Source organism: Paramisgurnus dabryanus, chromosome 11, assembly GCF_030506205.2.
Source record: "Paramisgurnus dabryanus chromosome 11, PD_genome_1.1, whole genome shotgun sequence".
Taxonomy (NCBI): Eukaryota; Metazoa; Chordata; class Actinopteri; order Cypriniformes; family Cobitidae; genus Paramisgurnus; species Paramisgurnus dabryanus.
Window position 1 is genome coordinate 21989232 of NC_133347.1, and position 18929 is coordinate 22008160.

At 42.4% G+C, this 18929-nt stretch overlaps 1 protein-coding gene and 30 non-coding genes across 31 annotated transcripts; all 31 read left to right on the top strand.

The window, feature by feature from the left end:
* Nucleotides 1–2659: 2659 nt before the first annotated feature.
* trnas-cga (transfer RNA serine (anticodon CGA)) lies at nt 2660–2742 on the top strand. Its single transcript has one exon. It is a non-coding gene; the product is annotated as a tRNA-Ser (tRNA).
* A 190-nt stretch (nt 2743–2932) lies between these two features.
* trnas-cga (transfer RNA serine (anticodon CGA)) lies at nt 2933–3014 on the top strand. Its single transcript has one exon. It is a non-coding gene; the product is annotated as a tRNA-Ser (tRNA).
* Nucleotides 3015–3415: 401 nt separating this feature from the next.
* On the top strand, nt 3416–3497 carry trnas-cga (transfer RNA serine (anticodon CGA)). The gene has a single exon. It is a non-coding gene; the product is annotated as a tRNA-Ser (tRNA).
* A 66-nt stretch (nt 3498–3563) lies between these two features.
* trnas-cga (transfer RNA serine (anticodon CGA)) lies at nt 3564–3646 on the top strand. The gene has a single exon. It is a non-coding gene; the product is annotated as a tRNA-Ser (tRNA).
* A 194-nt stretch (nt 3647–3840) lies between these two features.
* Nucleotides 3841–3922, top strand: trnas-cga (transfer RNA serine (anticodon CGA)). The gene has a single exon. It is a non-coding gene; the product is annotated as a tRNA-Ser (tRNA).
* A 205-nt stretch (nt 3923–4127) lies between these two features.
* trnas-uga (transfer RNA serine (anticodon UGA)) lies at nt 4128–4209 on the top strand. Its single transcript has one exon. It is a non-coding gene; the product is annotated as a tRNA-Ser (tRNA).
* A 401-nt stretch (nt 4210–4610) lies between these two features.
* Nucleotides 4611–4692, top strand: trnas-cga (transfer RNA serine (anticodon CGA)). The gene has a single exon. It is a non-coding gene; the product is annotated as a tRNA-Ser (tRNA).
* Nucleotides 4693–4758: 66 nt separating this feature from the next.
* Nucleotides 4759–4841, top strand: trnas-cga (transfer RNA serine (anticodon CGA)). Its single transcript has one exon. It is a non-coding gene; the product is annotated as a tRNA-Ser (tRNA).
* Nucleotides 4842–5566: 725 nt separating this feature from the next.
* Nucleotides 5567–5648, top strand: trnas-cga (transfer RNA serine (anticodon CGA)). The gene has a single exon. It is a non-coding gene; the product is annotated as a tRNA-Ser (tRNA).
* Nucleotides 5649–6482: 834 nt separating this feature from the next.
* Nucleotides 6483–6564, top strand: trnas-cga (transfer RNA serine (anticodon CGA)). The gene has a single exon. It is a non-coding gene; the product is annotated as a tRNA-Ser (tRNA).
* Nucleotides 6565–6630: 66 nt separating this feature from the next.
* trnas-cga (transfer RNA serine (anticodon CGA)) lies at nt 6631–6712 on the top strand. The gene has a single exon. It is a non-coding gene; the product is annotated as a tRNA-Ser (tRNA).
* A 338-nt stretch (nt 6713–7050) lies between these two features.
* trnas-cga (transfer RNA serine (anticodon CGA)) lies at nt 7051–7132 on the top strand. The gene has a single exon. It is a non-coding gene; the product is annotated as a tRNA-Ser (tRNA).
* A 66-nt stretch (nt 7133–7198) lies between these two features.
* On the top strand, nt 7199–7281 carry trnas-cga (transfer RNA serine (anticodon CGA)). The gene has a single exon. It is a non-coding gene; the product is annotated as a tRNA-Ser (tRNA).
* A 927-nt stretch (nt 7282–8208) lies between these two features.
* Nucleotides 8209–8290, top strand: trnas-cga (transfer RNA serine (anticodon CGA)). Its single transcript has one exon. It is a non-coding gene; the product is annotated as a tRNA-Ser (tRNA).
* A 557-nt stretch (nt 8291–8847) lies between these two features.
* trnas-cga (transfer RNA serine (anticodon CGA)) lies at nt 8848–8929 on the top strand. Its single transcript has one exon. It is a non-coding gene; the product is annotated as a tRNA-Ser (tRNA).
* Nucleotides 8930–9682: 753 nt separating this feature from the next.
* trnas-cga (transfer RNA serine (anticodon CGA)) lies at nt 9683–9764 on the top strand. Its single transcript has one exon. It is a non-coding gene; the product is annotated as a tRNA-Ser (tRNA).
* Nucleotides 9765–10523: 759 nt separating this feature from the next.
* On the top strand, nt 10524–10605 carry trnas-cga (transfer RNA serine (anticodon CGA)). The gene has a single exon. It is a non-coding gene; the product is annotated as a tRNA-Ser (tRNA).
* Nucleotides 10606–10810: 205 nt separating this feature from the next.
* On the top strand, nt 10811–10892 carry trnas-cga (transfer RNA serine (anticodon CGA)). Its single transcript has one exon. It is a non-coding gene; the product is annotated as a tRNA-Ser (tRNA).
* A 604-nt stretch (nt 10893–11496) lies between these two features.
* trnas-cga (transfer RNA serine (anticodon CGA)) lies at nt 11497–11578 on the top strand. The gene has a single exon. It is a non-coding gene; the product is annotated as a tRNA-Ser (tRNA).
* A 66-nt stretch (nt 11579–11644) lies between these two features.
* On the top strand, nt 11645–11727 carry trnas-cga (transfer RNA serine (anticodon CGA)). The gene has a single exon. It is a non-coding gene; the product is annotated as a tRNA-Ser (tRNA).
* A 725-nt stretch (nt 11728–12452) lies between these two features.
* On the top strand, nt 12453–12534 carry trnas-cga (transfer RNA serine (anticodon CGA)). Its single transcript has one exon. It is a non-coding gene; the product is annotated as a tRNA-Ser (tRNA).
* Nucleotides 12535–12600: 66 nt separating this feature from the next.
* Nucleotides 12601–12682, top strand: trnas-cga (transfer RNA serine (anticodon CGA)). Its single transcript has one exon. It is a non-coding gene; the product is annotated as a tRNA-Ser (tRNA).
* A 466-nt stretch (nt 12683–13148) lies between these two features.
* trnas-uga (transfer RNA serine (anticodon UGA)) lies at nt 13149–13231 on the top strand. The gene has a single exon. It is a non-coding gene; the product is annotated as a tRNA-Ser (tRNA).
* A 253-nt stretch (nt 13232–13484) lies between these two features.
* trnas-cga (transfer RNA serine (anticodon CGA)) lies at nt 13485–13566 on the top strand. The gene has a single exon. It is a non-coding gene; the product is annotated as a tRNA-Ser (tRNA).
* A 66-nt stretch (nt 13567–13632) lies between these two features.
* trnas-cga (transfer RNA serine (anticodon CGA)) lies at nt 13633–13715 on the top strand. Its single transcript has one exon. It is a non-coding gene; the product is annotated as a tRNA-Ser (tRNA).
* A 726-nt stretch (nt 13716–14441) lies between these two features.
* On the top strand, nt 14442–14523 carry trnas-cga (transfer RNA serine (anticodon CGA)). The gene has a single exon. It is a non-coding gene; the product is annotated as a tRNA-Ser (tRNA).
* Nucleotides 14524–14728: 205 nt separating this feature from the next.
* Nucleotides 14729–14810, top strand: trnas-cga (transfer RNA serine (anticodon CGA)). The gene has a single exon. It is a non-coding gene; the product is annotated as a tRNA-Ser (tRNA).
* A 66-nt stretch (nt 14811–14876) lies between these two features.
* On the top strand, nt 14877–14959 carry trnas-cga (transfer RNA serine (anticodon CGA)). The gene has a single exon. It is a non-coding gene; the product is annotated as a tRNA-Ser (tRNA).
* A 511-nt stretch (nt 14960–15470) lies between these two features.
* trnas-cga (transfer RNA serine (anticodon CGA)) lies at nt 15471–15552 on the top strand. Its single transcript has one exon. It is a non-coding gene; the product is annotated as a tRNA-Ser (tRNA).
* Nucleotides 15553–15713: 161 nt separating this feature from the next.
* trnas-cga (transfer RNA serine (anticodon CGA)) lies at nt 15714–15796 on the top strand. Its single transcript has one exon. It is a non-coding gene; the product is annotated as a tRNA-Ser (tRNA).
* A 575-nt stretch (nt 15797–16371) lies between these two features.
* Nucleotides 16372–18756, top strand: LOC135729604 (zinc finger BED domain-containing protein 4-like). Its single transcript, XM_065247392.1, has 3 exons — nt 16372–16498; nt 16704–16835; nt 17165–18756. Exons 1-3 carry the CDS (start codon nt 16372–16374, stop codon nt 18754–18756), a joined length of 1851 nt encoding a protein of 616 aa, XP_065103464.1.
* Nucleotides 18757–18929: the final 173 nt, after the last annotated feature.

Below are 18929 nucleotides of genomic sequence, written 5' to 3' on the forward strand. Positions count from 1 at the left end.
ACAGAACATTAACAATGTTTCTATACTACGGCGCTAAACATCAACATATCTGATCATGCTAAACATTTATGGGGATTGTGATGATAAGCTCTGGGCATTTTTACTCAATGTGGATTAATCTAACAGCCAATCACACACAATTATATTACGATATTTATATATCACCCAGCCCTTAAAGGGGCTCTACATAGGGAGTTTTGTAATGTTTAATTGTGTTAATGTGGTGCACTGCACGTGTTCTAACAATGTATATTTTGTCTGTCCACATAATATACATTCAAATGTACTACATTGTTTTCAAGTTGCACAAACAACAATGCAAGGCTATAAAGCACTATTCATATTGGCGGTTTTTGTAAAATATGACAATGTGTTTTATACTTTTATACTTTGTTGCATTAAATGTATTACTTTCGATAGACCCTTTATTTCATGAAACAGCACTGGGAAATTCAATCTAAACCCTTTTTTTAAGGTTTAATCACCTTATTGATAAATATTATACATAGTAAAGTCAATAGTTTGTAAACAAAAACACATTGGGACCGGACCGCACATGTCATGCATGATATATGCATAGGGTAGGTTGTTCAGGTGACAACATTGATCTGCTTCTGTCAGTCTCCAGGGCGTTGTATAGCATCACCATTATGCTGCTTTTGAGATGTGATAAGAGAACTGGGTCTTCAATATTCCTCAATTCCAAAGCCATGGTTCCCAAATGAAGTTAATGTATCCCTAGTTGTTTGTGAGTCCACTTGTGCAACAGTAAAGTCTAAAATCAATAAATAAATGCAATGTTTTCAGTTAATATTTACCTCCACACTTTATTTTATTTGTCTATTCAAACTAAATATGAGAATTTATTCCTTTGTTTACAAGCTCTTTCGACTGGTACAAAAGGCAGATTGTAATGTAACTGAATATCCTCTAATACACAATATATAACAATAAACAGAAGTACAGTAAAAAGAATTATACACTTTATAATGTTTTACAGACATATCCCCAAAATAGGATTACGCTAGCTTCTATAATATGCATGTATATGGAAATATGACCAATTAATTTACATTTTACCCTATAACATTTAGATAATGTAATAATAACATTTGCTCACCTGGCTGTTTTACAGCGTTTGCTCTTTCTCTCCACCGTTTCTTTTTCTCCGCGCAGTTGTGGTAAATATATGTGAAACGTCATACAGACATTTATGCCTGAGTTCAATGTTTTCTTGGTGACATGCTGCTCATCTTTCCGTGTGACGTCAACCCCTCGTCGGATTGGCTGTAGCTCGTGACATCATAGGAGGTTGAGTCGCGCGACAGCTCCAGATATCTAACAAGCTAGATATTTTTCTGGTGTCGGCGACGCGTCTGCGAGCCGTCTGCGAGCGTCTTTGATGCGTTGTTGGCTCTTTCATACCAACAGATTGGCGAACGTCGATCGCCCGCTAATCCCCCGCGATTTGCACCCGATCACACCCCGACCTGTCGGCGAGCGAACGATTTGCAAATCGGGCTTAAATCTGGCTTAAAATCATGTAGTGTGAACTTAGCTTTAGGCGTTGGACTCGAAATCCAATGGGGTTTCCCCGCGCAGGTTCGAATCCTGCTCACAGCGTCCTGTCTTATAAGATTGTTACATGGTAAACTTTGCGGCTTACACCCACAGATCACAGTGATGAAGTCTATATGATCCTTGTTGCTATTGATGAATCTTATTTGCATGACTGGTGTTCCACAATGCTGAGATGAAGATCATTTTATAATCACAGCAGTGAGACAAACCATCTTCCATCATCTCCTGAAGAAAAGGTGTCTTGTCAGCTGTGATGGCTGAGAGGTTAACGTGTTGGACTCGAAATCCGATGGGGTTTACCCACACAGGTTCGAATCCTGTCTTATAAGATTGTTACATGGTGAACTTTGTGGCTTAGACCATAGACTTTATCTCCGTGATGAAGTCTATATGATCTTTGTTGCTATCGATGAATCTTATTTGCATGACTGGTGTTCCACAATGCTGAGATGAAGATCATTTTATAATCACAGCAGTGAGACAAACCATCTTCCATCATCTCCTGAAGAAAAGGTGTCTTGTCAGCTGTGATGGCCGAGAGGTTAACGTGTTGGACTCGAAATCCGATGGGGTTTACCCACACAGGTTCGAATCCTGTCTTATAAGATTGTTACATGGTGAACTTTGTGGCTTAGACCATAGACTTTATCTCCGTGATGAAGTCTATATGATCTTTGTTGCTATTGATGAATCTTATTTGCATGACTGGTGCTCCACAATGCTGAGATGAAGATCATTTTATAATCACAGCAGTGAGACAAACCATCTTCCATGATCTCCTGAAGAAATGGTTAATTGTCAGCTGTGATGGCCGAGAGGTTAAGATGTTGGACTCGAAATCCGATGGGGTTTACCCATGCAGGTTCGAATCCTGTCTTATAAGATTGTTACATGGTGAACTTTGTGGCTTAGACCATAGACTTTATCTCCGTGATGAAGTCTATATGATCTTTGTTGCTATTGATGAATCTTATTTGCATGACTGGTGCTTCACAATGCTGAGATGAAGATCATTTTATAATCAAAGCAGTGAGACAAACCATCTTCCATGATCTCCTGAAGAAATGGGTAATTGTTAGCTGTGATGGCCGAGAGGTTAAGGCGTTGGACTCGAAATCCGATGGGGTTTACCCACGCAGGTTCGAATCCTGTCTTATAAGATTGTTACATGGTAAACTTTGCGGCTTACACCCACAGATCACAGTGATGAAATCTATATGAACCTTGTTGCTATTGATGAATCTTATTTGCATGACTGGTGCTCCACAATGCTGAGATGAAGATCATTTTATAATCACAGCAGTGAGACAAACCATCTTCCATCATCTCCTGAAGAAAAGGTGTCTTGACAGCTGTGATGGCCGAGAGGTTAAGGCGTTGGACTCGAAATCCAATGGGGTTTCCCCGCGCAGGTTCGAATCCTGTTCACAGCGTCCTGTCTTATAATATTATAAGACAAACCATCTTCGATCATCTCCTGAAGAAAAGGTGTCTTGTCAGCTGTGATGGCCGAGAGGTTAAGGCGTTGGACTCGAAATCAGTGGGGTTTCCCCACGCAGGTTAGAATCCTGTCTTATAAAATTGTTACATGGTGAACTTTGCGGCTTACACCGACACCTGCTCACAGCGTCCCGTCTTATAAGATTGTTACATGGTGAACTTTGTGGCTTAGACCATAGACTTCATCTCTGTGATGATCACAGTCATGAAGTCTATATGATCCTTGTTGCTATTGATGAATCTTATTTGCATGACTGAGATGAAGATCATTTTATAATCACAGCAGTGAGACAAACCATCTTCCATCATCTCCTGGAGAAAAGGTGTCTTGACAGCTGTGATGGCCGAGAGGTTAAGGCGTTGGACTCGAAATCCAATGGGGTTTCCCTGCGCAGGTTCGAATCCTGTTCACAGCGTCCTGTCTTATAATATTATAAGACAAACCATCTTCGATCATCTCCTGAAGAAAAGGTGTCTTGTCAGCTGTGATGGCCGAGAGGTTAAGGCGTTGGACTCGAAATCCAATGGGGTTTCCCCACGCAGGTTCGAATCCTGTCTTATAAGATTGTTACATGGTGAACTTTATGGCTTAGACCATAGACTTTATCTCCGTGATGAAGTCTATATGATCTTTGTTGCTATTGATGAATCTTATTTGCATGACTGGTGCTTCACAATGCTGAGATGAAGATCATTTTATAATCACAGCAGTGAGACAAACCATCTTCCATGATCTCCTTAAGAAATGGGTAATTGTCAGCTGTGATGGCCGAGAGGTTAAGGCGTTGGACTCGAAATCCAATGGGGTTTCCCCGCGCAGGTTCGAATCCTGCTCACAGCGTCCTGTCTTATAAGATTGTTACATGGTAAACTTTGCGGCTTACACCCACAGATCACAGTGATGAAATCTAAATGATCCTTGTTGCTATTGATGAATCTTATTTGCATGACTGGTGCTCCAAAATGCTGAGATGAAGATCATTTTATAATCACAGCAGTGAGACAAACCATCTTCCATCATCTCCTGAAGAAAAGGTGTCTTGTCAGCTGTGATGGCCGAGAGGTTACGGCGTTGGACTTGAAATCCAATGGGGTTTCCCCGCGCAGGTTCGAATCCTGTTCACAGCGTCCTGTCTTATAATATTATTAGACAAACCATCTTCGATCATCTCCTGAAGAAAAGGTGTCTTGTCAGCTGTGATGGCCGAGAGGTTAAGGCGTTGGACTCGAAATCAGTGGGGTTTCCCCACGCAGGTTAGAATCCTGTCTTATAAAATTGTTACATGGTGAACTTTGCGGCTTACACCGACACCTGCTCACAGCGTCCCGTCTTATAAGATTGTTACATGGTGAACTTTGTGGCTTAGACCATAGACTTCATCTCTGTGATGATCACAGTCATGAAGTCTATATGATCCTTGTTGCTATTGATGAATCTTATTTGCATGACTGAGATGAAGATCATTTTATAATCACAGCAGTGAGACAAACCATCTTCCATCATCTCCTGGAGAAAAGGTGTCTTGACAGCTGTGATGGCCGAGAGGTTAAGGTGTTGGACTCGAAATCCAATGGGGTTTCCCTGCGCAGGTTCGAATCCTGTTCACAGCGTCCTGTCTTATAATATTATAAGACAAACCATCTTCGATCATCTCCTGAAGAAAAGGTGTCTTGTCAGCTGTGATGGCCGAGAGGTTAAGGCGTTGGACTCGAAATCCAATGGGGTTTCCCCACGCAGGTTCGAATCCTGTCTTATAAGATTGTTACATGGTGAACTTTGCGGCTTACACCCACACCTTCTCACACCATCCTGTCTTATAAGATTGTTACATGGTGAACTTTGTGGCTTAGACCATAGACTTCATCTCTGTGATGATCACAGTCATGAAGTCTATATGATCTTTGTTGCTATTGATGAATCTTATTTGCATGACTGGTGCTCCACAATGCTCCACAAACCATCTTCCATCATCTCCTGAAGAAAAGGTGAATTGTCAGCTGTGATGGCCGAGAGGTTAAGGCGTTGGACTCGAAATCCAATGGGGTTTCCCCACGCAGGTGAATCCTGTCTTATAAGATTGTTACAAGGTGAACATTTTGACTTAGAATAATAGACTTTATCTCCGTGATGAAGTCTATATCAGTGTTTCTCATCCCTGGTCCTCAAGGACCCCCTTCCAGAAAGTTTTAGATGTCTCCCAATTTAAAACACCTGACCTAACTCATCAGCCTCATTCCAGAATGTCTTCCTAACAAGCTAATAATTTAAATCAGGTGTGTAAATTAAGGAGACATCTAAAACATTCTGGAAGGGGGTCCTTGAGGACCAGGGTTGAGAAACACTGGTCTATATGATCTTTGTTGCTATTGATGAATCTTATTTGCATGACTGGTGTTCCACAATGCTGAGATGAAGATCATTTTATAATCACAGCAGTGAGACAAACCATCTTCCATCATCTCCTGAAGAAAAGGTGAATTGTCAGCTGTGATGGCCGAGAGGTTAAGGCGTTGGACTCGAAATCCAATGGGGTTTCCCCGCGCAGGTTCGAATCCTGCTCACAGCGTCCTGTCTTATAAGATTGTTACATGGTAAACTTTGCGGCTTACACCCACAGATCACAGTGATGAAGTCTATATGATCCTTGTTGCTATTGATGAATCTTATTTGCATGACTGGTGTTCCACAATGCTGAGATGAAGATCATTTTATAATCACAGCAGTGAGACAAACTATCTTCCATCATCTCCTGAAGAAAAGGTGTCTTGTCAGCTGTGATGGCCGAGAGGTTAAGGTGTTGTACTCGAAATCCGATGGGGTTTACCCACGCAGGTTCCAATCCTGTCTTATAAGATTGTTACATTGTGAACTTTGTGGCTTAGACCATAGACTTTATCTCCGTGATGAAGTCTATATGATCTTTGTTGCTATTGATGAATCTTATTTGCATGACTGGTGTTCCACAATGCTGAGATGAAGATCATTTTATAATCACAGCAGTGAGACAAACCATCTTCCATCATCTCCTGAAGAAAAGGTGTCTTGTCAGCTGTGATGGCCGAGAGGTTAAGGTGTTGGACTCGAAATCCGATGGGGTTTACCCACACAGGTTCGAATCCTGTCAAATAAGATTGTTACATGGTGAACTTTGCGGCTTACACCCACACCTTCTCACAGCGTCCTGTCTTATAAGATTGTTACATGGTGAACTTTGTGGCTTAGACCATAGACTTCATCTCTGTGATGATCACAGTAGTGAATTCTATATGATCTTTGTTGCTATTGATGAATCTTATTTGCATGACTGGTGCTCCACAATGCTGAGATGAAGATCATTTTATAATCACAGCAGTGAGACAAACCATCTTCCATCATCTCCTGAAGAAAAGGTGTCTTGACAGCTGTGATGGCCGAGAGGTTAAGGCGTTGGAGTCGAAATCCAATGGGGTTTCCCCGCGCAGGTTCGAATCCTGTTCACAGCGTCCTGTCTTATAATATTATAAGACAAACCATCTTCGATCATCTCCTGAAGAAAAGGTGTCTTGACAGCTGTGATGGCCGAGAGGTTAAGGCGTTGGACTCGAAATCCAATGGGGTTTCCCCGCGCAGGTTCGAATCCTGTTCACAGCGTCCTGTCTTATAATATTATAAGACAAACCATCTTCGATCATCTCCTGAAGAAAAGGTGTCTTGTCAGCTGTGATGGCCGAGAGGTTAAGGCGTTGGACTCGAAATCAGTGGGGTTTCCCCACGCAGGTTAGAATCCTGTCTTATAAAATTGTTACATGGTGAACTTTGTGGCTTAGACCATAGACTTCATCTCTGTGATGATCACAGTCATGAAGTCTATATGATCCTTGTTGCTATTGATGAATCTTATTTTCATGACTGAGATGAAGATCATTTTATAATCACAGCAGTGAGACAAACCATCTTCCATCATCTCCTGGAGAAAAGGTGTCTTGACAGCTGTGATGGCTGAGAGGTTAAGGCGTTGGACTCGAAATCCAATGGGGTTTCCCTGCGCAGGTTCGAATCCTGTTCACAGCGTCCTGTCTTATAATATTATAAGACAAACCATCTTCGATCATCTCCTGAAGAAAAGGTGTCTTGTCAGCTGTGATGGCCGAGAGGTTAAGGCGTTGGACTCGAAATCCAATGGGGTTTCCCCACGCAGGTTCGAATCCTGTCTTATAAGATTGTTACATGGTGAACTTTGCGGCTTACACCCACACCTTCTCACAGCATCCTGTCTTATAAGATTGTTACATGGTGAACTTTGTGGCTTAGACCAGTGGTTCTTAACGTTATTCCTGGAGGCCCACTGCCCTGCATGTTTTGTATGTCTCTTTTATCTGGCAGACTCAGTTCAGTTCATTGAGATCTCTTCTAATGAGCTGATGATTTGAATCAGGTGTGTTAAATAAGGGAGACATACAAAATGTGCAGGGCAGTGGGCCTCCAGGAATAACGTTAAGAACCACTGGCTTAGACCATAGACTTCATCTCTGTGATGATCACAGTCATGAAGTCTATATGATCTTTGTTGCTATTGATGAATCTTATTTGCATGACTGGTGCTCCACAATGCTCCACAAACCATCTTCCATCATCTCCTGAAGAAAAGGTGAATTGTCAGCTGTGATGGCCGAGAGGTTAAGGCGTTGGACTCGAAATCCAATGGGGTTTCCCCACGCAGGTGAATCCTGTCTTATAAGATTGTTACAAGGTGAACTTTTTGACTTAGAATAATAGACTTTATCTCCGTGATGAAGTCTATATCAGTGTTTCTCATTCCTGGTCCTCAAGGACCCCCTTCCAGAAAGTTTTAGATGTCTCCCAATTTAAAACACCTGACCTAACTCATCAGCCTCATTCCAGAATGTCTTCCTAACAAGCTAATAATTTAAATCAGGTGTGTAAATTAAGGAGACATCTAAAACATTCTGGAAGGGGGTCCTTGAGGACCAGGGTTGAGAAACACTGGTCTATATGATCTTTGTTGCTATTGATGAATCTTATTTGCATGACTGGTGCTCCACAATGCTGAGATGAAGATCATTTTATAATCACAGCAGTGAGACAAACCATCTTCCATCATCTCCTGAAGAAATGGTTAATTGTCAGCTGTGATGGCCGAGAGGTTAAGGCGTTGGACTCGAAATCCAATGGGGTTTCCCCGCGCAGGTTCGAATCCTGCTCACAGCGTCCTGTCTTATAAGATTGTTACATGGTAAACTTTGCGGCTTACACCCACAGATCACAGTGATGAAGTCTATATGATCCTTGTTGCTATTGATGAATCTTATTTGCATGACTGGTGTTCCACAATGCTGAGATGAAGATCATTTTATAATCACAGCAGTGAGACAAACCATCTTCCATCATCTCCTGAGGAAAAGGTGTCTTGTCAGCTGTGATGGCCGAGAGGTTAAGGTGTTGGACTCGAAATCCGATGGGGTTTACCCACGCAGGTTCCAATCCTGTCTTATAAAATTGTTACATGGTGAACTTTGCGGCTTACACCGACACCTGCTCACAGCGTCCCGTCTTATAAGATTGTTACATGGTGAACTTTGTGGCTTAGACCATAGACTTCATCTCTGTGATGATCACAGTCATGAAGTCTATATGATCCTTGTTGCTATTGATGAATCTTATTTGCATGACTGGTGTTCCACAATGCTGAGATGAAGATCATTTTATAATCACAGCAGTGAGACAAACCATCTTCCATCATCTCATGAAGAAATGGTTAATTGTCAGCTGTGATGGCCGAGAGGTTAAGGCGTTGGACTCGAAATCCAATGGGGTTTCCCCGCGCAGGTTCGAATCCTGCTCACAGCGTCCTGTCTTATAAGATTGTTATATGGTAAACTTTGCGGCTTACAGATCACAGTGATGAAGTCTATATGATCCTTGTTGCTATTGATGAATCTTATTTGCATGACTGGTGTTCCACAATGCTGAGATGAAGATCATTTTATAATCACAGCAGTGAGACAAACCATCTTCCATCATCTCCTGAGGAAAAGGTGTCTTGTCAGCTGTGATGGCCGAGAGGTTAAGGTGTTGGACTCGAAATCCGATGGGGTTTACACACGCAGGCTCGAATCCTGTCTTATAAGATTGTTACATGGTGAACTTTGTGGCTTAGACCATAGACTTTATCTCCGTGATGAAGTCTATATGATCTTTGTTGCTATTGATGAATCTTATTTGCATGACTGGTGCTCCACAATGCTGAGATGAAGATCATTTTATAATCACAGCAGTGAGACAAACCATCTTCCATGATCTCCTGAAGAAATGGTTAATTGTCAGCTGTGATGGCCGAGAGGTTAAGGTGTTGGCCTCGAAATCCGATGGGGTTTACCCACGCAGGTTCGAATCCTGTCTTATAAGATTGTTACATGGTGAACTTTGTGGCTTAGACCATAGACTTTATCTCCGTGATGAAGTCTATATGATCTTTGTTGCTATTGATGAATCTTATTTGCATGACTGGTGCTCCACAATGCTGAGATGAAGATCATTTTATAATCACAGCAGTGAGACAAACCATCTTCCATGATCTCCTGAAGAAATGGTTAATTGTCAGCTGTGATGGCCGAGAGGTTAAGGCGTTGGACTCGAAATCCAATGGGGTTTCCCCGCGCAGGTTCGAATCCTGCTCACAGCGTCCTGTCTTATAAGATTGTTACATGGTAAACTTTGCGGCTTACACCCACAGATCACAGTGATGAAGTCTATATGATCCTTGTTGCTATTGATGAATCTTATTTGCATGACTGGTGTTCCACAATGCTGAGATGAAGATCATTTTATAATCACAGCAGTGAGACAAACCATCTTCCATCATCTCCTGAGGAAAAGGTGTCTTGTCAGCTGTGATGGCCGAGAGGTTAAGGTGTTGGACTCGAAATCCGATGGGGTTTACACACGCAGGCTCGAATCCTGTCTTATAAGATTGTTACATGGTGAACTTTGTGGCTTAGACCATAGACTTTATCTCCGTGATGAAGTCTATATGATCTTTGTTGCTATTGATGAATCTTATTTGCATGACTGGTGCTCCACAATGCTGAGATGAAGATCATTTTATAATCACAGCAGTGAGACAAACCATCTTCCATGATCTCCTGAAGAAATGGTTAATTGTCAGCTGTGATGGCCGAGAGGTTAAGGTGTTGGCCTCGAAATCCGATGGGGTTTACCCACGCAGGTTCGAATCCTGTCTTATAAGATTGTTACATGGTGAACTTTGTGGCTTAGACCATAGACTTTATCTCCGTGATGAAGTCTATATGATCTTTGTTGCTATTGATGAATCTTATTTGCATGACTGGTGCTCCACAATGCTGAGATGAAGATCATTTTATAATCACAGCAGTGAGACAAACCATCTTCCATGATCTCCTGAAGAAATGGTTAATTGTCAGCTGTGATGGCCGAGAGGTTAAGGCGTTGGACTCGAAATCCAATGGGGTTTCCCCGCGCAGGTTCGAATCCTGCTCACAGCGTCCTGTCTTATAAGATTGTTACATGGTAAACTTTGCGGCTTACACCCACAGATCACAGTGATGAAGTCTATATGATCCTTGTTGCTATTGATGAATCTTATTTGCATGACTGGTGCTCCACAATGCTGAGATGAAGATCATTTTATAATCACAGCAGTGAGACAAACCATCTTCCATCATCTCCTGAGGAAAAGGTGTCTTGTCAGCTGTGATGGCCGAGAGGTTAAGGCGTTTGACTCGAAATCCAATGTGGTTTCCCCACGCAGGTTCGAATCCTGTTCACAGCGTCCTGTCTTATAATATTATAAGACAAACCATCTTCGATCATCTCCTGAAGAAAAGGTGTCTTGTCAGCTGTGATGGCCGAGAGGTTAAGGCGTTGGACTCGAATTCCAATTGGGTTTCCCCACGCAGGTTCGAATCCCGTCTTATAAGATTGTTACATGGTGAACTTTGCGGCTTACACCGACACATGTTCACAGCGTCCCGTCTTATAAGATTGTTACATGGTGAACTTTGTGGCTTAGACCATAGACTTCATCTCTGTGATGATCACAGTCATGAAGTCTATATCATTGGTTCTTAACGTTATTCCTGGAGGCCCACTGCCCTGCACATTTTGTATGTCTCCCTTATTTAACACACCTGATTCAAATCATCAGCTCATTAGAAGAGATCTCAATGAACTGAACTGAGTCTGCCAGATAAAAGAGACATACAAAATATGCAGGGCAGTGGGCCTCCAGGAATAACGTTAAGAACCACTGGTCTATATGATCCTTGTTGCTATTGATGAATATTATTTGCATGACTGAGATGTAGATCATTTTATAATCACAGCAGTGAGACAAACCATCTTCCATCATCTCCTGAAGAAAAGGTGTCTTGACAGCTGTGATGGCCGAGAGGTTAAGGCGTTGGACTCGAAATCCAATGGGGTTTTCCCGCGCAGGTTCGAATCCTGTTCACAGCGTCCTGTCTTATAATATTATAAGACAAACCATCTTCGATCATCTCCTGAAGAAAAGGTGTCTTGTCAGCTGTGATGGCTGAGAGGTTAAGGCGTTGGACTCGAAATCCAATGGGGTTTCCCCACGCAGGTTCGAATCCTGTCTTATAAGATTGTTACATGGTGAACTTTGCGGCTTACACCCACACCTTCTCACAGCGTCCTGTCTTATAAGATTGTTACATGGTGAACTTTGTGGCTTAGACCATAGACTTCATCTCTGTGATGATCACAGTCATGAAGTCTATATGATCTTTGTTGCTATTGATGAATCTTATTTGCATGACTGGTGCTCCACAATGCTCCACAAACCATCTTCCATCATCTCCTGAAGAAAAGGTGAATTGTCAGCTGTGATGGCCGAGAGGTTAAGGCGTTGGACTCGAAATCCAATGGGGTTTCCCCACGCAGGTGAATCCTGTCTTATAAGATTGTTACAAGGTGAACTTTTTGACTTAGAATAATAGACTTTATCTCCGTGATGAAGTCTATATCAGTGTTTCTCATCCCTGGTCCTCAAGGACCCCCTTCCAGAAAGTTTTAGATGTCTCCCAATTTAAAACACCTGAACTAACTCATCAGCCTCATTCCAGAATGTCTTCCTAACAAGCTAATAATTTAAATCAGGTGTGTAAATTAAGGAGACATCTAAAACATTCTGGAAGGGGGTCCTTGAGGACCAGGGTTGAGAAACACTGGTCTATATGATCTTTGTTGCTATTGATGAATCTTATTTACATGACTGGTGCTCCACAATGCTGAGATGAAGATCATTTTATAATCACAGCAGTGAGACAAACCATCTTCCATCATCTCCTGAAGAAATGGTTAATTGTCAGCTGTGATGGCCGAGAGGTTAAGGCGTTGGACTCGAAATCCAATGGGGTTTCCCTGCGCAGGTTCGAATCCTGTTCACAGCGTCCTGTCTTATAATATTATAAGACAAACCATCTTCGATCATCTCCTGAAGAGAAGGTCTCTTGTCAGCTGTGATGGCCGAGAGGTTAAGGCGTTGGACTCGAAATCCAATGGGGTTTCCCCGCGCAGGTTCGAATCCTGCTCACAGCGTCCTGTCTTATAAGATTGTTACATGGTAAACTTTGCGGCTTAACCCCACAGATCACAGTGATGAAATCTATATGATCCTTGTTGCTATTGATGAATCTTATTTGCATGACTGGTGCTCCACAATGCTGAGATGAAGATCATTTTATAATCACAGCAGTGAGACAAACCATCTTCCATCATCTCCTGAAGAAAAGGTGTTTTGTCAGCTGTGATGTCCGAGAGGGTAAGGTGTTGGACTCGAAATCCGATGGGGTTTACCCACGCAGGTTTGAATCCTGTCTTATAAGATTGTTACATTGTGAACTTTGTGGCTTAGACCATAGACTTTATCTCCGTGATGAAGTCTATATGATCTTTGGTGCTATTGATGAATCTTATTTGCATGACTGAGATGAAGATCATTTTATAATCACAGCAGTGAGACAAACCATCTTCCATCATCTCCTGATGAAAAGGTATCTTAACAGCTGTGATGGCCGAGAGGTTAAGGCGTTGGACTTGAAATCCAATGGGGTTTCCCCGCGCAGGTTCGAATCCTGTCTTATAAAATTGTTACATGGTGAACTTTGCGGCTTACACCGACACCTGCTCACAGCGTCCCGTCTTATAAGATTGTTACATGGTGAACTTTGTGGCTTAGACCATAGACTTCATCTCTGTGATGATCACAGTCATGAAGTCTATATGATCATTGTTGCTATTGATGAATCTTATTTGCATGACTGAGATGAAGATCATTTTATAATCACAGCAGTGAGACAAACCATCTTCCATCATCTCCTGAAGAAAAGGTGTCTTGACAGCTGTGATGGCCGAGAGGTTAAGGCGTTGGACTCGAAATCCAATGGGGTTTCCCTGTGCAGGTTCGAATCCTGTTCACAGCGTCCTGTCTTATAATATTATAAGACAAACCATCTTCGATCATCTCCTGAAGAAAAGGTGTCTTGTCAGCTGTGATGGCCGAGAGGTTAAGGCGTTGGACTCGAAATCCGATGGGGTTTACCCACGCAGGTTCAAAACCTGTCTTATAAGATTGTTACATGGTGAACTTTGCGGCTTACACCCACACCTTCTCACAGCGTCCTGTCTTATAAGATTGTTACATGATGAACTTTGTGGCTTAGACCAGTGGTTCTTAACGTTATTCCTCGAGGCCCACTGCCCTGCACATTTTGTATGTCTCCCTTATTTAACACACCTGATTCAAATCATCTGCTCATTAGAAGAGCTCTCAATGAACTGAACTGAGTCTGCCAGATAAAAGAGACATACAAAACATGCAGGGCAGTGGGCCTCCAGGAATAACGTTAAGAACCACTGGCTTAGACAATAGACTTCATCTCTGTGATGATCACAGTCATGAAGTCTATATGATCTTTGTTGCTATTGATGAATCTTATTTGCATGATTGGTGCTCCACAATGCTCCACAAACCATCTTCCATCATCTCCTGAAGAAAAGGTGAATTGTCAGCTGTGATGGCCGAGAGGTTAAGGCGTTGGACTCGAAATCCAATGGGGTTTCCCCACGCAGGTGAATCCTGTCTTATAAGATTGTTACAAGGTGAACTTTGTGGCTTAGACCATAGACTTTATCTCTGTGATGATCACAGTCATGAAGTCTATATGATCTTTGTTGCTATTGATGAATCTTATTTGCATGACTGGTGCTCCACAATGCTGAGATGAAGATCATTTTATAATCACAGCAGTGAGACAAACCATCTTCCATCATCTCCTGAAGAAATGGTGAATTGTCAGCTGTGATGGCCGAGAGGTTAGGGCGTTGGACTCGAAATCCAATGGGGTTTCCCCGCGCAGGTTTGAATCCTGCTCACAGCGTCCTGTCTTATAAGATTGTTACATGGTAAACTTTGCGGCTTACACCCACAGATCACAGTGATGAAATCTATATGATCCTTGTTGCTATTGATGAATCTTATTTGCATGACTGGTGCTCCACAATGCTGAGATGGAGATCATTTTATAATCACAGCAGTGAGACAAACCATCTTCCATCATCTCCTGAAGAAAAGGGGTCTTGACAGCTGTGATGGCCAAGAGGTTAAGGTGTTAGACTCGAAATCCAATGGGGTTTCCCCGCGCAGGTTCGAATCCTGTTCACAGCGTCCTGTCTTATAATATTATAAGACAAACCATCTTCGATCATCTCCTGAAGAAAAGGTGTCTTGTCAGCTGTGATGGCCGAGAGGTTAAGGCGTTGGACTCGAAATCCGATGGGGTTTACCCACGCAGGTTCGAATCCTGTCTTGTAAGATGTTACATGGTGAACTTTGCGGCTTACACCCACACCTTCTCACAGCGTCCTGTCTTATAAGATTGTTACATGGTGAACTTTGTGGCTTAGACCATAGACTTCATCTCTGTGATGATCACAGTCATGAAGTCTATATGATCTTTTTTGCTATTGATGAATCTTTTTTGCATGACTGGTGCTCCACAATGCTCCACAAACCATCTTCCATCATCTCCTGAAGAAAAGGTGAATTGTCAGCTGTGATGGCCGAGAGGTTAAGGCGTTGGACTCGAAATCCAATGGGGTTTCCCCACGCAGGTGAATCCTGTCTTATAAGATTGTTACAATGTGAACTTTGTGGCTTAGACCATAGACTTTATCTCCGTGATGAAGTCTATATGATCTTTGTTGCTATTGATGAATCTTATTTGCATGACTGGTGCTCCACAATGCTGAGATGAAGATCATTTTATAATCACAGCAGTGAGACAAACCATCTTCCATCATCTCCTGAAGAAAAGGTGAATTGTCAGCTGTGATGGCCGAGAGGTTAAGGCGTTGGACTCGAAATCCAATGGGGTTTCCCCGTGCAGGTTCGAATCCTGTTCACAGCGTCCTGTCTTATAAGATTGTTACATGGTAAACTTTGCGGCTTACACCCACAGATCACAGTGATGAAATCTATATGATCCTTGTTGCTATTGATGAATCTTATTATATAATATTATAAGACAAACCATCTTCGATCATCTCCTGAAGAAAAGGTGTCTTGTCAGCTGTGATGGCCGAGAGGTTAAGGTGTTGGACTCGAAATCCGATGGGGTTTACCCACGCAGGTTCGAATCCTGTCTTATAAGATTGTTACATGGTGAACTTTGCGGCTTACACCCACACCTGCTCACAGCGTCCCGTCTTATAAGATTGTTACATGGTGAACTTTGTGGCTTAGACCATAGACTTCATCTCCGTGATGAAGTCTATATGATCTTTGTTGCTATTGATGAATCTTAGTTGCATGACTGGTGCTCCACAATGCTGAGATGAAGATCATTTTATAATCACAGCAGTGAGACAAACCATCTTCCATCATCTCCTGAAGCAAAGGTGTCTTGTCAGCTGTGATGGCCGAGAGGTTAAGGCATTGGACCCGGATCCTTGTTGCTATTGATGAATCTTATTTGCATGACTGGTGTTCCACAATGCTGAGATGATCATCATTTTATAATCACAGCAGTGAGACAAACCATCTTCCATCATCTCCTGAAGCAAAGGTGTCTTGTCAGCTGTGATGGCCGATAGAGGTGGGCAGATCGATACTAATATCGATAATATCGATATCAACGTTGGTATCCGTATTGATCGATACCAACGTGAAAATATCAATACTTAAGTTTCAGTTTCTCTCGTTTTGCGACCTGGCCGTGTTTGTCAAAATGCTGCTGCTGTCACAGAGCAGAGCAAGCTCTCAAGAGTGCTGCTCGTGCTCGACACTGCTCTCCCCTCACTCTCCTGTGTTGTACTGTCACGTGACTCACCACGTGCGCTACCACCAGCAGTCAGGTGCGCGCGCTGCTCAGCCACGCATTTCTAACAGCAGTTAGTCAGAGGAAGCGGAGAATGGCAGCAGAGAGAAAGAGGAGCGTTGTATGGCTGTATTTTCAGCCCGAAAATGAGACAACAGCGACTTGTACAATTTGTAGAAAGTCTGTAAAATACAGTGGCAATACAACTAATTTGTACAAACATATGAAAAATCACGGACCAGAAAATGCAGAGCTGCAGAAACGGACAGAGGAGGGGAAAAATCCCCCTACCCCACCCCCTGGCCAAGACAGACCCGCGACTCAGAGGCAGAAGTCACTGCCAGAGGCATTTCAGTTTGGCAGAGAATATCCAGGTAGATAAGAGTGATGAAAGACATATTTTAGTCATCTTCAGCATTAGTTAATAATAATTAATAACTGGTAATTTGTTACTTTAGTCAACTTAAGAATTATGCTAAGACCTAGAAGTAATACATGAATTCCATTGAAGTGTGTTATTTAAATGAATACATTTACTGGAACTGAAACAAATATACTGAATATAATGTAGGTCATATTTGATATTTGAATATAATTACCCTTTTTGTGTTAGCTGTGAAAGGGATACTAGTTTCTATATTTAAACTACACGTAGATGTGCACCAGATTTAATTATTTTTATTATTTATTATTTTATCAATAGCTGATTCTCCAAGAGCAGTGGATATTACAAGGCGCCTATCAGAAATGATTGTGAAGGACCTGCAGCCTCTTTCCATAGTGGAAGATGTCGGCTTCAGGAATTTTGTAAAGACACTTGAGCCACGGTACAAAATTCCAAGTAGGAAAACTCTGATGGAGGGGAAACTACTTGCACTTTATGAAGAGTGCTCCTCTAAGGTCAGAAAGGCATTAAGCAGTGTGGACAATGTTGTGCTGACAACTGACATGTGGACATCAACAGCGACAGAGGCATATTTAACAGTCTCATGCCACATCATAGATGAAAACTGGCAAATGCTGGCATACATGCTTGAAACGTGCTCTGTTTCTGGACAACACACTGCAGACAATATTTGTTCGCATTTAACCAGAATTGCGGAAGAATGGAGCATTTCAGAAAAGATTCAGGCTGTAGTAACAGACAATGGCGCCAACATGGTTGCTGCTGTGCGTAAAGCTGGTTGGTCACACTACCCATGTTTCGCACACACTTTAAATTTGGTGGTGAAAGACTCTCTCAAGGCTCACCCTGACATACTAGAACTCCAGAAGAGAAGTAGTGCTATAGTTACTTTCTTTCACCACAGCACTAGAGCTGCAGACAAGCTAAAAGAAATCCAAAAGCAGCAGAAGTTCCCTGAACATAAACTCCTTCAAGCAGTTGAGACAAGGTGGAACTCTGTCTTCTACATGTGGGAGAGATTGTTGGAGCAAAAAGAGGCAGTTACCACAGTTCTCTGTCTACTTGGCAAGAGCTCGCTTTGCTTGAATGAGGAGCAATGGTCTGTTATCAGTCTCTCTATTGACGCACTGAGACCATTTGAAGAAGCAACCAGGGAGGTATCTACTGAAAAACATGTTTCAGTTTCGAAGGTGAGTCCCCTGGTTTCAGTGCTCCTCAGAACTGCTTCAGCTTCTGAGCGACAAGGTAGCAAGCTAGCTGCTGAGCTGTCAGCACAATGCCATCATCGTTTCAGGTCTATTGAGACATTTTATGGTCTTGCTGTCAGCACCTATCTGGACATTCGATTTAAAAACCTGGGATTCCGTGACTCTGCAAATGTTGAGCCTGTAAAAGCTCGACTCATTACAGAAATGCAGTCAATGAGTGAGACCTCAGCACCTTCAACATCTGGATTAAGCTCTGCCACCAGCTCAGCCACCAGCTCTGCCACCAGCTCTGCTTCAGCCCCTTCAACTAGTTCAAGCTTGTCTGCAGGGGCTCCTGCATCCCCACCTGCAGCAAAAGGTGGGATATGGGAAACTTTTGATTCTCAGGTCCTTGTATCTCAGCGGCATCGGACAACTAGCACAGATGCACTAATTGAACTGCGCAGGTACTCAGAAGAGAGGCCAATTCCTCGTAATCAGGATACACTACTTTGGTGGAAAAACAACGCACAAACATTCCCCTCTCTTAGCAAACTTGCGAAGAAAAACCTGGGAGTGGTTGCAACATCAGTGCCAGCTGAGAGGATTTTTTCAAAGGCAGGACAGTTAATTATTCACAGGCGATCTGCGATAAAAGCAAAAAATGTGAACATGATTCTGTTCCTGAACAAAAACCTCTAACCAAAACCTCTTTTCTGCACAGGGGAACAGGGACCACAGGGGATTCTGGGAGTATTTCTTTGAACTGAAGGCTTTGGGTGTTGTTTAATTTTTACATTTTATATTTTGTATTTACAGTAATTGGTTTTATTTATGATAATTTTATTTTTTTTAAATCCTGAAAAAAAGTTCAC